The following is an 18128-nucleotide window of genomic DNA, read 5'->3' on the forward strand; positions in this document are numbered from 1 at the left end:
ACCTAACCTCCTCCCTCCCCCTGCAGCAGCACCAGCCTTCCTGAGCATGAACTAGAGAGGTAGGCCATTAGCGCCCGAAGGCCTGGGAAGCTGGGCCAGGGGCTGCCCAGCACCAGGTGAACGTGCTGGCCACAGGACTGGAATTGAGCCACAGGTGGAGGTGACAGCTGCATGGAGTGGGGGAAGGTGGCTGAGGGTAGCCAGGGATGGGCAGGATGCCAGAGAGCCCCCCAACCTGAGTCCCAACACCTCCCTCCCGGAACGACGTCATCCCAAAAACCAGCAAGGGACACAGCCAAGGGATAATAAATATAATTACTATGACGGAACTCTGCCTGGAGAAGCAGGCACGTCCTCCACTCCCAGCTTCCACCTGTCCCCTCCTGCATGCTGAGGGAGTTAGATGCTTTGAGATTACCCCAGGGCTGCTGGGAGCTATAGGGTTCCTCAGGGTGGGCTCCAGGATTCTGGCCACCCAGCTGTAGCCCCTGGTGGGCCTTAGCCCAGGATGTCCAGGTAGACGGGAGGCGCCTGGGCCAGGGCTTGCAGCCGGGCATGCACATCCTTGATGCTGTGGCGCTGCTGAGGTTCCCGCTGCCAGCAACCCCGCATAATGGTGTAGACCTCCGGGGGACAGGCCCGCGGCCGCTCCAGCTCCCGTCCCTGTGTGATGCACTCGATCGCCTGGGCCGTGGAGGAAGAGAAAGGAGAGCACAGTGGGCTGCGAGCAGGCGGACGGCCAGCCCCAGCACTGCCTCCCCAGCAGTCACACTTGTCTGGACTTCTAGGGGAGGAATAATCTAAAAGGATGCAGTGAGCCCCGAGATTTCTTTCCTCTCTGACACTGAGCAGGCTAGACTCTGGGAAGGTGGGGCTGGGAGTAGGGCTGAAATCAGGCCCTCAGAAGACAGGCCAGGTGGGTTGAGAAAGGGGCGTGGCCAAGCACTTGCTAAATCCATCAGCTTAGTTTGGAAGGCGGGAGGGAGGAGGGGAAGGGTCCTCCACCTCTCAGTCCAGAGGCAGAAAGAACACAGAGCAGGGCTGCGGGTTAAGGCTTGGCTAAAGGGCTGATGTGTGTTTTCAGGTAGAGGGCAAGCCCACTTCCTTTCCTCTTCTGGGGGTAGGTACCACTCTTTGGGAACCTAACTCCTCTGAAAAGGAACTGCAGCAGGAACAAGAGGGTTAGACTCCAGGAAGGCCTGCAGAACAGCTGAGGGATCCGAAGAAGGAGAGATGGTGGTAGGGAGATGGTTGAAGCAGAGCTGGAGCGCGTCCCCCTTTCCTCCCCCCCTCCCCCTTAGAGGACTTGGGTTATGGGCGGCACTAATTCCATTCCTTCTCTTCAGTGCTTGAGAAAATTAAAATCTATAACCCTCTCCCCCACCCCACCAGCCTCCAGGGAACAGACTGCATTAGGAGGAGAAATGGAAACTGACAGCTGCGAGCCAAGGAGGGGGTGCGGGGAGCTGCTCTGGGAGACAGAACACCTGGGGCTCCGGCTCTGGTGTGTCCAGCCAGGAGGGCAGGGGGAGGGGCAGGGCTGTCCTTCCCACAGTCTAACCTCCAGCCTTCCTGCTGCAGTGCCAGGCCTTCTTGACCTGTGCTCTTCCCCTGCCTCTCCATTCCACCCCGATAATGCCTACTAGGTCTATAAAATGCAGCTCGGGACAGGGGCCTGGGCTCCATTACAAAGTGCTTTGAGGTTCGCCCAGGGCCTGGGCTTCGGGCAGTAGATGGAAGCAACAATAGGAGAGGGGAGCAATGCAAGCAAAGAACAGGGCTGCGGTGCAGGGAGCGCAGAATTGGCAGGATGCTGGGTGGGCGCCTGAGCTGGTGGTGGAATGAGGCAGGAGGAGGGCCGAGTTCCCTGGCCCACGCGAGAGGCCGACCTCGGTGTTGGAGAGCTGGTACCAGGGCTGCTTGCCGTAGGTGAAGATCTCCCAGAGCACCACGCCGAAGCTCCACACGTCGCTCTCGGTGGTGAACTTGCGGTAGAGGATGCTCTCGGGCGGCATCCAGCGGATGGGCAGCATCGTGCGGCCTCCCACCTGCAGGCGGCGGGGGCGCCGCGTCACCTCCAGGGGGCGCCCGCCCAGACAGCCCCTCCCGGAGCCGCCCCCCTCCCCCGCCCAGCCCCATCATTAATAATAAATAAACGTGGCTCTCCTCGCCAGGGCTAAGAGGGAAAAACCGATGGGGCCGTTTCTGTCCCGGACAGAGGAGACAGACCCTCCTGCACTAAGGGGGGAGTTAAAACCTGAGCCGGAGCCGCAGACCCACACTGCCGAGGAAGAGGCGGGAGGGGTTCGCTGGGGGGTCTCCGGATGCCGGGCGTTTACAGTTTGGATGAGCGGGGGCGGGGGGCGGGGAGAAGCCCTTACGCGGTAGTAGTCGGTGCTGTAGATGTCCCTGCTCATGCCGAAATCCCCGATCTTCACCACCAGCCCCTGCCCCACCAGACAGTTGCGCGTGGCCAGGTCCCGATGCACGAAGTGCAGACTGGCCAGGTACACCATCCCGGCGGCCACCTGGCTGGCCACAGCCAGCAACTGTCCCAGGCCCAGGGGTCCTGGGGCCACATCCTCCCCGACAGCCAGCAGCTTGGCATCAGGCCCGTGGGACCTGGAAAGAGTGAAAGGAGGGAAACCCCAAGAAGACTGAGGAAGAGGAGTCAGAGAGCCAGGGTAGAAGGGGCGGAGGGAGGATGGGGGAAGGAAAGAACAGTGTGGTGGGAACTGGGATTGAGAGACTCGTCCCCCCAATCTCCAGATGTCCCCATCTCCAGGGCTTCCACCAGGACCCACACTTTCCATAGACAGCCCCCCTGAACTCCAACACCAGCATGCAGCTGCCCATTGGCCCCCACATTTCTTACCCATGGACACCTTCGACTCAGCCCTTTCGCCAAGCTGAGCTCAGCATCACCCCTAAGCACCCCCTCCCGCAGACATCCCTCCCCGCACCCACGCTCTGAGTCCGAAATCTCAGAGACTTTGATTCCTATCTCACCTTTGCCTCAATATCCACACCTTGATTCTAGAGGTTTCCCGATGCCATCCCCCTCCCCACAGCCGTCACTCCATTTAAGCCCCTGATCACTCATTTCTATTCACCAGAGTCCTCTGAACCTCTGCCTGAGCCACTGGCTTGTCAGTACTGCCCTTTCCTACTGGCCAACTCTCTCCTCATCCACTCAAAAATGGATACTTTTGGAAGAAAAACTTTTTTCCAAGTATATGCTAAATATCTCAATGTGCCAGAGTTAAAGGGGAGAGTAGGGTACAGATGTGGGTCACAGCAGGGCAGTCCAGGTCGGGAGGGAAGAAGCAGGGGAAGCTCTCCTGGAGGAAGAGACGTCTAAATGGAGACTGAAGCCCTGAGGAAGAGGTAAGCCATTTGACAGCAGCAGGGACAGGGGCAGGTGACGTAAGGGAGACCCAGGCAGAGGGACCATGAGTACAGAGGTGCAGGGGGAGAAGCAACCCTAGGGGAAGTCTTCCAGACTCACAGTTTCCTTCTTTGATTCCTCCTGTGCTCACCCCTCATCAAGCATTTAGAGCTGCTCTGCCACAGCCTGAGCCCAGATGGCCTGCGCCCCGCTCCCCAGCACCAAGCCCACCCTGTGTCTGATGAGCAAGGGGCTCCTCTAGCCAATCTAACCCACCCTCAGCATCAGGTATGGCCCCTTCCTGCTGTACCCCCTGCAGGGTTCCTCCCCAGAGGATGAGCTCAGAGCCCAGGCCCCTCTCAGCTGAATTCCCAGCCTAACTGCAGGAACAACCCACCACTCCCATAGTGATGTGGGGCCAAATCATTACCATCAACTAGACAACCACCAGCTACTTTCTCACCCAGAGCCACAGGTCCTATTGCCTCTTCCTGGTGGGGAAACTGAGGTCAGAGAGGAAAGCGACTTGGCAAAGAAGGCTCATCTAGTAAGTCACAGCTAATTCCAAACTCCAGCCCTGTCCTGCCTCACTGCTCCATCCTTGCAGGGGGTGGAGCTCCCAGGAGGAGGATGCACAAGGGATCATGTGACCATCAGAGCCCGGGTGAGAACAGGGCTCCGCCTCGGTCACCACCGCCCCCCCCCACCCCGAGCTTTTAACTACCACCCTTGGGTGAGTCACTTAACCTCTCCAGATCTCTGTGAAATGGGCACATTTCATGAAGTTACTAAAATTATCAGGACAAATAAGTAATATCAGAGTTGCTCTGTCCCAAACCGAAAATATGATTTTCTTTAATTAACTTTCATCACATATAAATGACCATGATGTTTTAAAACAATACAGCTCTATATGCTGAAGCACAGCTGGCCTCTAAGGATGAGCTGTGAAGTCTGCAACGTGGAGCCAGAAGGTACCTGGTAAGCGCTGGTTGGGGTTCTCCAGACTGCCTTCTTCCGCACACCACACACAACTGCACACACTCTGCGGACGGAGCCCACCATCCTCAAGTTTGAGCCCGACTCCTGCTAGTGTGACCTCCCTGACTATAGTCACTCTGTCCTTCGCCCAGACCATCCCCATACTCACACATCTGGCTCCTCCGAGCCCCTGGGAACAGGAATGGTGCCTTCCTGCTCCTTGGTGTCCCCCCAGCCCCCTGAGTTCAACAGACAAACAGGGGTGTGCCTGAAAGGAAGGGACGACGACGGGGCTCAGGCCAAGGAGCAGCACGGGGCGGCACTGTACCGGAGGAAGCGGTTGAGGTCGCCATGCCTCATGTACTCGAAGACCATGAGCAGAGGGCGGCCCTCGGTGCAGACACCAAAGAAGCGCACGATGTGCTGGTGCTGCAGCACGGTCAGCAGCTGGGCCTCGCGCTGGAAGTCCTGCCGTGCGCTCTCCGACACCTCCTTCAGCGCCTGGATAGCGGGAGGGGACAGGACCGAATGCGGCCAGCCCAACCGTCCACACCCCTCCATGCAGTGGCCTGCCCGACCCCATGCTGGAGCCATGAGGCTCCTGGACCCATTCCCCCATCTGACCACCCTGTCCTGGGTTGATAAGATCCTGGGAAGTAGAGTCCAGACCTGCAGGGCCTCGTGGCCAGGGTCTCACCTTGACGGCCACCAGCATCTTGTCCTGCTCAGGCAGCAGGTTGTGGCACTCGGCAAGGAAGACCTTCCCAAAGGCGCCCTCGCCCAGCTCCCACTTGAGCACGATGTCTTGGCGCTTGATGTGATGGACACCTGGAGAGGACTTGCAGGCTCAGACAGGCCCGTCGTGGAAGGGTGGGGTAGGGCAAGAACAGGGCTGCCTGGTAGGGCTGTGTGCTGTCCACAGGTGCTGGCCCGGGGAGTGAATGGGGGCTGAAATGGAGCTCCTTCACCGAGCTCCACGCCATGGAGTGGGAAGGGGAGGGCTGTCATGGGAAGGACAGCTCAGCCTGGGCAGAGGCAAAGGCACAGGGGCTTCTATGCACACACATGCACGCATGCACAGATCCACCCTCCCCCAGACCCTGCAGGGCCCCTCACAGGCATCGCTGAAGTACTGTGGGTTCTCAATGATGTGGCCTTGGAGTCCAGAGCCTTTGCCCTCAGTGGGGGACAAGGAGCTGCCACCCAGTGTCATGAAATGCAGGGACATGGCCAGTCCATCTTCCGGAGCTAGCACAGCAGGGCCTGGGGAGCAAAGAGCCACACGGAGGGTCATGGCCCAGGCATACTCTGGCCCTTGCCAGGCTGCAGATGCCAGGTGACCCCGCTGGTAATGTGCAGGGGAGGAATGGAGACACGAGAGTAGGGCAGGGGGAAGGGGAGGCACTGCGGCCTTTCTCTGTCTGGCTTCTCTCCAACCCCAGGCCCCCAGGGCCACCAAAGAACTCCCCCATTGCCCCCCCCCCCCAGCTTAGACCTCCCAGACCCACTTAGTGTTTGACTACAGTCCAGCCACCAATTAGCAGCTGCCGCCTCTGGAACTACCCCTGCACCAGCCTGCCACGCTCACACTCACACGTCCCACAGCCAGGGGGCTAGAAAACCCCAAACGCACCCTCCAGTAGCCCCATGTGTGCACAGACCCCACCCAGAGCACACAGCCAGAAGAGTCAGTAGGACATAAGCCAGTAGGGCAGTCTGACAGAAAGCCTCTCTGTGGCCCCCACTCACGGTTGATCCCAAACTTGTTCCTCCGTCCGCATTTGTTGAGCACAAGGAACAGCATAGAAAGGAAGAGGCAGGCAAAGACAGCCAGGCCCACAGCCACTGAGACCTGGGGGTGGGAGTGGTTAGAGCTCTGCTTTCTCAGCGCTCCCCGAGAGCAAACTTTCTGCATCCTGCAGAGGAAACCCAGAGCCAAGCCCCCAAGTCCTGGCACCTCCCCACTGGCCTGGACCATGGCTGGGAGGATGGCCGGCAGACTCAGGCCAGTCTGTGGTGATTGCCGTGCTCTGACCAGGGTGACATGCAGATGGGGCTGAGGCTGGCCATGGAAACCCCAAGCCTGCATGGGCTTCTGCTTCCCAAGCTCACCCCAAAAGGTGTTTCATCCTTCTTCTCCACTGGGTCTCCGGTCGTGCTGTTAGTGTCTGCGGAGACACAGGGCAGGAAGGGTAGGCCTTGGCACACAAAGTCTCCCCAGCAACTCCCCACCCTGTTCCCTGTTCACCCCTCGGGGGACAGGCCAAGTATACCCTCTGCCCCCGCATCGTTCCAGGGACCAGACAGAATCTGCCCTCCAGCCTGGGGTACTCACCCACTGGTGAGAAGGAGACTGCAGCAGGAGGGAGGAGAGAAAGCAGTCAGATGGGGAGGAGAGCAGGGAGTCCCCTTCCCCTCCGGGACTCATCCCTTCATGGGATGGGGTGGAATGGGGAGGTTGGGGCTGCTGGAACTCAAGGGAGAAATGCACATGGCCCTTTTCCAGCAGGGCATGGATGCCCCAGTGGCCTGGCTCTCTCCAGCCAGCTCAAGTGAATGGAAGAGCTCGGGGGCTAGGACTCCAGGGGCTTGGGAGAGGCGGGGGCAGGAGGCCAGCACAGAGCTGGACACCAGAACTCCAGGCTCCTTTTTGTCCAAGGCATTCCAACTTCTGGGGGGGGGGCAGGATCACAGCAGTAGTGAACCAGGCCTCCCTGGACACCTGGCTCTGTCCCCAGGTGAAGTCCAGGGAGTGGAGGCAGGGTTCAGGGTGGCCCTCGTACCGGGAATGGGGTCCTCTGGGTTGAACTCAAAAGGGTTGTCCATGAAGGCAACCATGATGGATGCCGAGGCCTGGCCAGAGGGATTGGCGGCCAGCAGCGTGTAGTTGCCGTTGTTGACGTGGGTAGGCTGGTTGAGGCGCAGGCAGCCGTGCCGCACAGTCTCATTGGCCAAGGGCTCCAGGAACTCAGTGAAGATGAAGCCGGTCTCGTTGAGCACAGAGCCATTGAAGAGCCAGCGCAGGGAGGGCGCAGGTTGCCCGTCCACCGAGAAGGGGATGCACCAGTGGTGCAGCTCCACTGCGTCGTGCAGCTGCACACTGGCTGGGACTGTGGGCCAGAGACAACGGAGAGGAGTAAGGAGACAGCTGGCGGGCCCCCTGCTCCCACCTGACAAGTAGTGGGGGTAGAGCCAGATGGGGGTTTAAGATAAACTGGACAGCAGGCCCAAAATAATTCACGAGGAGAGACATACATCAGGCAGCAAGTTATAAAGTGTAGAGGCATAAGGAATGTCCAGGGTGGATCTGAAGTAAATCTGTAACAATCCAGAGAAGTAGGGTACCAGCTTGTGAAAATGAAACATGAAGTCTATTGGATAAGGGAACTAGAAAAATAAAGTGGGATTCAACTTAAGAGAATGAGGAAGGGGGCCTAAGCATCAAATAGGCAAAAAATATACAGCCAAAAACTGGTTAGATGAATTTGAAATAGATCTAACCTGAAAAAAAGAAACAAAAGCTCCTCAACAATTGAAATATACACATATGTAAACATACACAGTCAATACCGAAGGCCCAGCCAGCACACACTAGACCGTGCAGCATACTTGTATCAGCCACAGCCTCCCCATTAACACCCACCAGTCTCACAAATACAATGGAGAGCGAAAGAAACTACACAAAATAACACCTGCAGCGTGATTCCATCGATATAATGTGCAAGAACAGGTGAGACCAGAGGAGAAATATCGATCCGGACAGATACGCATGGAAGATTATTTTTAAAATCAAAGGAATGATTGGCACAAAAGTCAGGAAGGGGAAGAGAAGAACAGGCTTCCCGATGGGGAGAGGAGGAGGCACTTTCCTGAAGGACTGGTAAGAACAAGTATTGTTCAAAGTGTCTATGTTGTCTGCGGATATCTATGTATGTCCTATTTCACAACAAAAGGGAAATGACGTAAAGCAGGAGATATGATATAATTTGTTAGCAGGTCTAGAGAAACTGGATGGCGAGCCTACAGAGGAACTCAGGTGGGGAGCTTCTTGTAAAACCAAGAGGACAACAGTGCTGGGGGAGTGAAACGAAGTGGACGGAGCAGAGGACAGAAGAGCAGCTGGTGCCCAGGGCCTCAGGTAGAACACTTGGACAAGGGCCAAAAAGAAATCCATCTCCTTGGGGCCTCAAGAAGCCCCCAGGACTCCCCCCAAAGGATCAGGTTTTCATGGGAATCTGGAAACAGCTGGGAGGGAGCAGCTGTGGAGACCCGGGGCCCACTCCTTTCCTCCAGAGCTCCCTACCCCCTCCCCACCCTCTCTTCAGGGAAGGGAGGGGGTGGCTGCGGGGTCAGCCACTGGGACTCACAGGAGACGTTGACCTGGACAGAGACTTCAGCCCGGCCCACATCGTTCTCAGCCCAGCATGTCACATTCTTCCTATTGAGATCACTGGTGACGTTGGCCAGGGTCAGCCCCAAGGACGGCAGGTCCCCAGATTGCTGCAGTCAGAAGAGAAGTGAAAATCAGGAAGAGCTTCCACTGCCTTGGGGCTGGAGGCAGGGACTAGGTAGGGCTGATGATGTCTTTGGAGAGTCCCTCTGACTCCAGGTAGAAAAAAAAGTTCCTCTGACTCCCAGGAGGGCGGGGAGAGGAAGGTAAGTAAAGAGCACAGAAGAGGATAGAGCAGAGAACGGCTCCTTTCAAGCTTGTTTGGGGACTGGCTCCTCAACCACCTACTTCATGATCCAGAAAATCTAGAACATAACCAATAACCCCAAAATAGGCACAAAATACCCCAAAACAAAACCAGCTCTCTAAGCAGCTAAATAGGGGTCGTGAATCCCAAGTACCAAATTCACACACAACTCATGGAGAACCAAGTCCTCATCCCTCCTCTTTCTTTCACATGCCATTCTAACAAACTTAGTCTCAACCCAAGAAAGACAGGAACAAAGAGATGAGCCGATAACAGAGCAGCAGTTAGATGCAACATCTGGCCTCCGGTGACAGATGAAGACAGGGAGCAGTTTCCGAGACAAAGTGACTGATTCTGAATCATCACTGAAAGATTGAATCAGGTTCAGATTCTCTTCCTAAGAAGTTATGTAACCATAAGGCAATCATATTCTTGCTGAACCATAGTTTTCTTGTTTTGTAAGCAGAAGAGGTAAATAAACTGATTTTTTGACATTTGAGAAAGCTATTTGCATGAAAATAATTGAAGTTGTGGGCAAATCTCATTTATCTGGAGATTTTGCAAACATGGTATCCCTTGAATAAAGGCCAGAGGAGACGTTTTCTGGGCTTCTATTGGAATGTGTGACTTCAAGGATTCCAGAAGAACTCTTCCTTCTCTCATACAAACTCTGCGAAGCCCTGCCTTGCTCTGAGCTTCTCTGGTCTGTCCCATTTCCTCCAGATCACCCGGGTGTGGATCCCTTTCAGCTGCTCTGCCCCCTTCCCTCTCCTGGGACAACCAGTCTCCCCTCCCCACTAGGGTTTGACATTTCTATAAAGTTTCCAGAAGACACAAATGGTAGCAAACATGTACACCCACTGATGTACATTTCCCAAAACACATCTCTCCATAGAGGCCATGGCCAACATCTTGCTTCTGTCTCATTCCCTTTCCATTCCTCACTCTAGGTGGCTTTGGTCTCTGGGAAGGCAGAAGCCACTCAGTGGTCCCTCTACTGTGCCTGAACCCCCTGCTCAGGGTTCCAGTGGTTTCTCCTTCAATATTGTTCCAGGGACTGACAGCAATTTGGGGGTTGACTCCCCACTTGTAAGTGCGGGCCTCCAAACTGAACACCACATTCCCTGGTCCCACTGGCCAGTCTCCTCACAGCAGTCAGAGCTGTGTGTTGATCCATGTGGGGAGCATTTGGGGTAGGCACAACTCACTCTCAGCCCCTGCTGACCTGGTCAACAAGCCCTCCTGATTCAGCTGGGGCTACTCCTGGCTGCCAGTGCCAGCCTGAGGACAAAGGGCAAGGCCTGGGAAGGTGCCCAAAGACATGACTGGAAAACAGTGATAGAGGCCAGAGAATACCCAGAGGCAGGCAGAGCATCAGAGGGCCATCATGTCCAGTTCCTCAGCTGGCAGATAAGAAAACCAAAGTGTAGGCAGAATGAGATTTTTTCCAAAAGTCACTCCAAGAATGAATTAGCGAGGGAGCTGGAACCAGACAGGTGCCTCCTTAATAATATGCTCATCCCACACCCAAGAGGATATTGCTTCCAAAATCTTCGAAAAAGACCAGAAGGTGCCCAAGAATGCCCCCAAGTTACCAGATATTGTGCCCCCTCTCTGGCCTTCAGTTTCCATATCTAGAAAAGGGTTAGGAGGGATGGTCTGTTGAGTTCCTCTGGGCTCCAATATGTGAGGGCATGGGACCCCTGGTCTTCCAGCTAGCATCCCATTCCCAGAGGACTCCCAACTCAGGAAGATGGGGCAGAGCCTGGGGCCCTCGAGGGTGGGCTGGTGTGCTTTGTGCTACTCCAAGGTGTGAACCTGGGTCTCATTATCTCCATCCACCCCTCACCTATTCATTGTCCCTCTTTTCCTGTTTTTGAGTCCTGTGCCAGGCCTGGACTCTGTGGGGCCAGGGTGCAGTTTGCTGGGGAGCAGGGGTGGGGGAGGGCTGCTCACAGTCACAGTGGCTGACTCCTCCAGGTCCGCCAGGATCCAGCCGGCCTGCTGCAGGCCCCGCCCCTCCACCTGGCACTGCAGCCACACGTCGTCCCCCATGTCTACAGAGGCATTGGACATCCGGACCTTCAACACAGGCACGCCTGGTCACCCAGGGTGCCGGAGGGGTGTTAGAGCAGAAGTGGCCTCAAAACCCTGCCCAGTGCAGTGTGCCTCCCACCCACCTCGGGGACCCTGAACCTGGTCCTCGACCCTTCAGTTTCTCCCAGCTCCTGCCAGTGTTCCCCAGACCCCTTCAATGCTTGCTCCCCAGGCCCCTCCCCCAGCATGTAGCACCCTTCCCAGTCACTCACACCTCTAACACCTACCACAGCTGGTGTTGGCCATGAGGGCCAGGGGCCCCTGCCCAGGACACTGCAGCTTCTGTTCTCGAACTCCACCCAGACCCTCCTCCTCCCAGCGCTGCAGCCAGCGCAGGGCACAGGAACAGAGCAGAGGGTTCCCCGACAGGACCCTGGTAGGTGTGGGGGACACCAACACATTTAGGAAAGGGGCAGGTGTTGGGTGAAGAGTGACAAAGAAAGAGGTAGTATAGTAAGAGGAAGACAGTCAGCAGGGTAGAATGTCTGGAGGCAGAGGGGTGTAGGCATAGGAGACAGAGGCCTCCCCAGGGGACAAGCCAAGTGAGGTCTCTGGGAGTGGTAAAAGCATGTGAAGGGCACTGCTTCCTGGTCCAGGGGCTTCAGGTGCCACCAGGTGTACACTGCTTTCCACCTCGCCCATGGGCATGTGTATTGGGAATGTGGGGGGCCCACCCCTGGGCACAGGCAGGGGGCCTGTAGGTCTCCTCAGCACAGACCCAAAGAATCCCTCTCCACCCCGAACCCATGCACCCCCAGGTCAACAGGCAATTGCCCTCCACAGGCAATCCCTCAGCCGCTGTTTTTATGGGGGTTTACAGGTATGTACAGGGTCCCCAGTCTCAGCTCATAGCCAAACAGGCAGTCCCCAGAGACATCCCCCCAACACACACACACACACACACACACACACGTGTGTGTGCATGCGCGCGCCCTCTAGGTCACGAAGCCCCCACTCACAGTTCCTGTAAGGAGAGGCCCTGGACGGTTTTCCAGGACAGAGACTCCAGGGCATTGAAGGAGAGATTCCTACGGGAGTTGAGACAGACAGACCCCCTGAGACCGACCTCACTCTGACCCAGGCCAGGAGGGAGGAGCCCCGGGAAGGTGACAGCTGGCTTCCCCTCCCCACCCTGCCAACCAGAACCAGCAGGATTAGGCTCTTTGAGTCCCACTCTTCTCCCTGGGACAACAAGGGTTAACCCCACTTAACCCCCTCCCCAGACCCCAGGGAAGGGTCTCAGGGAACAGCCGCTGCCCCCTCCCCCACCCTTGGCCCCAGCTGGCAAAGTGCTGAGGCCCCAGCTGGGGGAAGGGGCTCCATCTGCGCTCCCCTCCCACAGAGGGCCAGGGTGGAGGAGGGCAGGCTCCCACACTTCCTTGCCCCTGCCTGCCTACTCCCTCAGGTCCCTCCTCACTCCTCCTTCCTTCCCCTCCCAGGCACTAAGGAATGTGGACTGGAAGGGACCCCAGGTCGTGGAGATGAGAAATGAGCACAATCAGAGTCAGCAACCAGGACACAGGGAGTGGTTCAAAGCCCTAGTGCTCTGGACCTTGCACCAGGCTGCCACTCCTGCACCCTCTGCTTCTGAGGGGCCTGCCCTGACCTCTCTCCTTGCCGAGTTGTCCTACAGTTTGTGGGGGCTGGGTAAGAGAGGCACCACCCACACACAGTTCAGAAAGGTTACCCACTTCGTCACCAGACAGAGCTAGGTGTGGGCTCTGTCTGCCACGTACAGCTGTGTGACCTCAGCCCAGAACTTAACCTCTCTGATTCTCGGAACGTTTATCCATGAAAGATGGGGAGGACACTCTCCCTCACTGGGGCAACTGTGGAGACTCACTGACATCAGTATTGACAGCTGTCCCTGAGAACACATGTTCACTGAAGCCCCCATACAGTCAGTGATGAAATATCACTTTATTTTTTGCTATTGCTAAATCGCTGGACACAACTCCAAGGGTGGGAGCATGGCAGCCCCATCACTCTCCCACCTCTCCACCTGCCGGGGTGGGAAGGAAGAGCTGAGCTCCTGACTTCAGAAGGCCAGAGCCAGGGAGGGGCTGGAAGATGGCAACCCCACCAGAACCTGGACCCCTGCTTCTACCTGCCCTCCCTTTAGACTGGAAGTATCTGAACCCCAGGAAGAAAAATGGAGCAGGCACCTGGAAGGGAAGAGTCCCTCCCTTTAGACTGGAAGTATCTGAACCCCAGGAAGAAAAATGGGGCAGGCACCGGGAAGAGTCTCACGGAAGTGAGAGCGCAAGGCCCTTCCAGCTGGTCCGTGGGCACAGCCCTTGAAGGAGACGATGGGAAGCCCCAGGAGAATGGGTGAGGCGACTTCCCTGACCAGCCTGGGGCCTTCTTCAGAAAACAGCTCCCCAGGGACCAAGCCCATTAGCCACCCATGTCTGGGTGTCCTCCCACCCCCCTGCCCAGCCCCGGCCACTCACAAGCGACTGAGCCGAGGAGTGAAATGGAAGGCATCTGGCGCCACGAAACGGAGACCGCTCTTCACGATGGTGCTGCAGAGGGGTGCAGCAGGCTCAGCCCAAGGGCCTTGGCTGCTTGGCTCTCCTAGCCCATGTCAGCCCCCAGCTTGCTCCCGGCCCACCCACTGTGCTGAGCCCTGGATTCCCTCCCCATGCCCCTGACAGCTTCCTCAGCTGCCTGGACCCCTAAACCGACATCCACCAGTTCTTACTCTTCAGCCCTCAAGTCCTACACCCTTGAGCCCTCCCTGACCTCTGGTGTCCCCAGGTCCTGTGCTGAGCCCCACACCCACACAATCCCTGGCCCCTCACAGGTTTCTCAGCTCCCCCAGGCCCTTCAGGTCACTCTGATCCAGACGCTGCAAATGCTCGTTCTCGATGTGGCTGTGGGAAGAGGGTATGGGAGTCACACTCGAGTTCCTACACCCGCCCACCCCTCTCCCTCACAAGCACATGTGCATGCGTGTACACCCCATCACACAGACACATTTCTGCATACATGCATAGGTGTGCACGCACAGAACACATCTCACACAGCCACATATGCACATGCACACATGCGTCCTTACACCATCACACCTGCACACTCTCACATCTCTCACACACAGATACACAGGCACGGAAGCCCACACACAGAGGCGTGGGCACATGCACAGATGCACCCTCACACAATCCATGCACACACATGCACGCATGTGCATGCCACACCCTCTCACACAAACACATCTGTCTCTCATGCGCACATAGAAACACACACAAGTTCATCCTCACCTCAGTGCTCTGTGCCTGCACATGCTCGGCAATGGGGCTCATGCTGAACACTGGTTCCACAGAGCCCAGCTCTCGTGGCCATGCCCCACCCAGCACACAGGGAGCCCCATGGTCATGCAAACACGTGCGCCCAAACATGCCTGCGCAGGGGCCATTATCCCCGGTCACCCAAACTGTCACACACACAGACCCCGCCCTTCCCCCACACTCACGCAGCATCCCTGCGCCCCCATACACCATTCAGTTGAGCAAGGAGCAGCACAGAGGCTGTCAGCCAAGGACCCCTCGAAGCCCTCCCTGTCTCAGGAGGGAGCCAGGAAGGAGAGAGGGGCATTAAGAGGAGGAAGTGGGAGGGGGATAGAGACACAGACTGAGTGACAGACACAGTGAGAGCCGGGAAGGCTCACTCAACCAGAGGTGGGCAGTGGGGCAGAAAAACAAAGGATAGAGAGTGAACCAGAGCCGCCCAAGAAGGAGAAACTGATAGGAGACTGGCAGAGAGAGAGAGGCAGGCAAGGAGTAAAACAGATAAGGAAAGGGGAGGGGAGAGAGAGAGAGAGAAGGACAGAGAATCAGAGAAAGCAAAATCAGGAGAGGAGACAGAAGTAAGGATTGGGGATGGCTGACCTCTGGGGCCCTGCCCAGTTTCTTGATCTGGCATGCTGAGCCTTCCAGAGAACTCCGCTGCCCTGCAGGGATATGTCAGTGTATGTGTGTGTGTGTGTGTGTCTTACTGTCTCTCTCTTTCTCTCTCTCTCTCTCTCTCTCTCTCTCACACACACACACACAAACTCTCCCCCTCCCCTCTACTTCCATAACCCATGGGAACCAGGACCAGCCTGAGTGCCCCCTCTTTACCACCTCCCCTTTTACCAGCTTTGACCCCGGCAGCCAGCCAGGTACTAGACAGTCCCGTGAAGCCTAGGGAGTAATCTCCGGTGACTCTGAGGGAGAGTAGGCCCCTCTCCTGCCCACCCAGCCCCAGCCCTGCCCAGTTGAGAGCTGTAGAGACCCTGGGAGGGTGAGAATGGCTGGGTGTGTGCAAGCTGTCAGGCAACTACTCAAAGCTGCCTCATTCGTTTGGATTCATGATCAATCTGTCTGTTCGAGTCCATTATCTCCTCGTTAGCTCTGCGGGTGAGGGAGGAGGAGGAGATGTGCAGTCAGAGGCAGGGGGTCAGGCTGCCGCCCCGCCCAAAGGGACATCTCAGCTCACCACCCTTCTTAGCTCTTAGTACCCTGGCCAGCCCTCGGTACCCTAGCCAGCCTGTCCAGACCCCCAAGTTCAACCCACTCTGGGACTTGGACAGGAACCGGGAAATGACAGCACTGACAGGGTATCCGCAGGTGCCTGGGCCCTGGTTTGAAGACCCAGGAGGAGCGGATGCACTGGGGGTGGCAGCCTGGCTTTCATGCCCCTCCCATCACGCTGAGACCTAGGCCCAGACACGGCTGTCTCCCCTCCTCCTGGTCTCCCTCGGGCCCACAGAGAGAGATTGAGTACTTTCCCGTTAATTACCGTTCGGCGAGATACCCAACGAACTCGGTGCCAATTATTGCAGGCTGCTCAAGTAACTTCCAGACAGTGATGGCTCCTGCCTCAGATACCTTCCAACCCGTCACTGCATAAGGCCAGGGTTCCTTGTCCACCCTCTAAGCCCCAGAGGACCAGAGGAGGATTTTCTAGTAGTTCCTTCCCTTTTCTATAAGTCCTGCTAGCCCTGCCCTTCACCAGAATATTCAAGTGTTTTCTTGTATCACCTGTGATATTTGAGCACCTCTAGGCCAGTTATTACAGAATCTTCCCAGAGGTTTCACCAGCTGCTAAAAAGTACTTAAGTGTTTTGTAACAATTACTGCAGGATGTCAGACACTGCAGAATGCTGGCGATTCCTCCCAGCCTTGGGCCGCCAAGGGAAGAGAATTGCTCAGAAGAGCCTGACTCCCTGCCCTAAGTCGGGAGACAAGGGTGGAAAGGGAGGTGTGGGTAGAAAGAGAGAAACCAGGAGAGGGTCTCTTTTCCTACATCCAAATCAAGAGGCGGTGGGGGTAAGGGGTGGTGGAAATGGGAGAAGGGAGCGGAACCACCGAGCTGACTCCTTGTCACCTCCCACCAAAGTCAGCTCCCAATTCCAGGTGCAGAACTGGTGTTGCCTGGCCTTTAGGAAGGGGCTGAGGCGGTTTCCCCTGGAAAAAGGACGTGTCGGTAAGGACGCCAAACTGAGGAGGTCTCCAAAGCTAACCAACCCCCTCCATGAGGCAGGGTGTAGGCTCCCAGCCAAGCTCCAGAAAGCGGTTTCTAGAAGACTGGGCGCCCTCATACCTAATCCACGGAGAATCCCCCTTGGTCTGCACAAGCTAGCGCTCCAATTGTCCCGAACCCTAGGCAACTTCCAGGCAGTAAGTGCGGAGGCTGCCTGGGTGAGGCGGCCGCAGAGGGAAGCCCGCACAGTCGAGGGCTGCGCGGTACCAGCCTCCCGCCGCGCCGCCCCTCCAGACCCAGCGAGGCGACGGCGAGTCCGCGCCCTCGGGGCACGGCTAAGCCCGCCGGTCCCCGCGCCCCTTCGCCAGCTGGACACTCACAGCTCGGTCAGGTTCTCGGCGCCCGGCAGGTGGGAGAGGCGATCCATGGCCCCAGTCCGGGTGCAGCGCAGCCCAGAAGGGCCGTAGGGGCAGCAAGCCTCGGGGCAGGGTGCGGCCCCCGCAGATGCCAGCATCAGCCAGGCCAGCAGGCCGCCCGGCCCCGTGGCTGGGCCGTGCCAGCCGACCTGGCCGCGCCGTCCGCCTCGCAGCATCGCGGCGGCGCCCGCCTAGCCCGGGCCGGGCCGCCGTCCGTGCGCTCGAGGCAGCGGCTGGGGCCTCCCGCGACATGTGCGCCGGGCGGCGTTAAAGACCCAGTCGCCAGGAAAGGGCGGAGCCTGCGGCCCCCGCCCGGCCCCGCCCCGCCCCGCCGGCTCCAGCCCCTCCCCTCCTCTCCTCACCCCAACTGTCCGCACCCCTCTCGGCCCCCGCACCAGTCTTTCCCCCGCGCTTTGTCCCCCCAGCTCCGGGAGATACGCGGCGGCCGCTCCAGAACGCTCCAGAGGCGTTCCAGGGGCCCGGGACGTTGATAGGTGATTGCTGCCAATTTGAGGCGGCTGCATCTGGGGGAGGGCGGAGGACGGAGCTGGACCAGGCTCGCAGTCTAGGTCACCCCGTCAGCCCCCAGGTTCAGACCTCCCTCCTCTCGGCGCGCGCCTGACGGAGTGGGCAGCGTCGCTTGCGGTGAACTAAGTGAAACCGTCTCTAAGCCCCGGGATGTGAAGGGAGAGGGCCGGAAAGAAAGCAAACGGGACCTGGGGAAGGAAAGCAGAAACGGCAGAGAAAGGGAAGGTGTCGCCCCAAAACAGTGGGAGAAGGAAGCCCAGGAGCCGAGTTGCAGCCGACTTCCAGCAGAGGCCACAGGGTGGCGCTAGAAGCTCGGGCTCATAGGTGTGCGTTCCCGCGGGCCCCGGCGGGCAGGGGTGCTCTCTGCGGCCCCTGCGGCGCTGCGCCCAGACGCCCAGTGTCGGCCCCTGACCAGGCCAGCTAGAGCTGGCCCCCAGGCCGGGCAGGGCCAAGCCGAGCTAGGCTGGCATCGATCGCCCTCTGACAAGAGCATCGATTTCCCCGCTGAGAAATTAATAGATCTTCTCTTAGCTCCTCGGACGCGGGAGCCGCCCG

General features: G+C 57.8%; 1 protein-coding gene across 2 annotated transcripts; it reads right to left on the bottom strand.

Moving 5' to 3' along the window:
* Nucleotides 1–446: 446 nt before the first annotated feature.
* On the bottom strand, nucleotides 447–17236 carry NTRK1 (neurotrophic receptor tyrosine kinase 1; the record flags this gene model as incomplete). Of its 2 annotated transcripts, XM_084242928.1 has the most annotated exons (17): nucleotides 447–684; nucleotides 1890–2048; nucleotides 2382–2622; nucleotides 4698–4870; nucleotides 5067–5197; nucleotides 5486–5632; nucleotides 6119–6221; nucleotides 6482–6537; nucleotides 6705–6722; nucleotides 7153–7479; nucleotides 8737–8869; nucleotides 11023–11165; nucleotides 11391–11536; nucleotides 12123–12191; nucleotides 13617–13688; nucleotides 13968–14039; nucleotides 17010–17236. In XM_084242928.1, the coding sequence occupies 17 exons, from the start codon at nucleotides 17219–17221 to the stop codon at nucleotides 499–501; spliced, it is 2388 nt and encodes a 795-aa protein (XP_084099054.1). In that variant the 3' UTR covers nucleotides 447–498. The 2 variants fall into 2 exon arrangements, with proteins under 2 accessions (XP_084099054.1, XP_084099055.1); XM_084242929.1 differs by lacking the exon at nucleotides 6705–6722 and having other exon boundaries at nucleotides 17010–17221.
* Between the last annotated feature and the right edge of the window lie 892 nt (nucleotides 17237–18128).

This window comes from Talpa europaea, assembly GCF_964194135.1.
Source record: "Talpa europaea genome assembly, chromosome: 9".
NCBI lineage: Eukaryota > Metazoa > Chordata > Mammalia > Eulipotyphla > Talpidae > Talpa > Talpa europaea.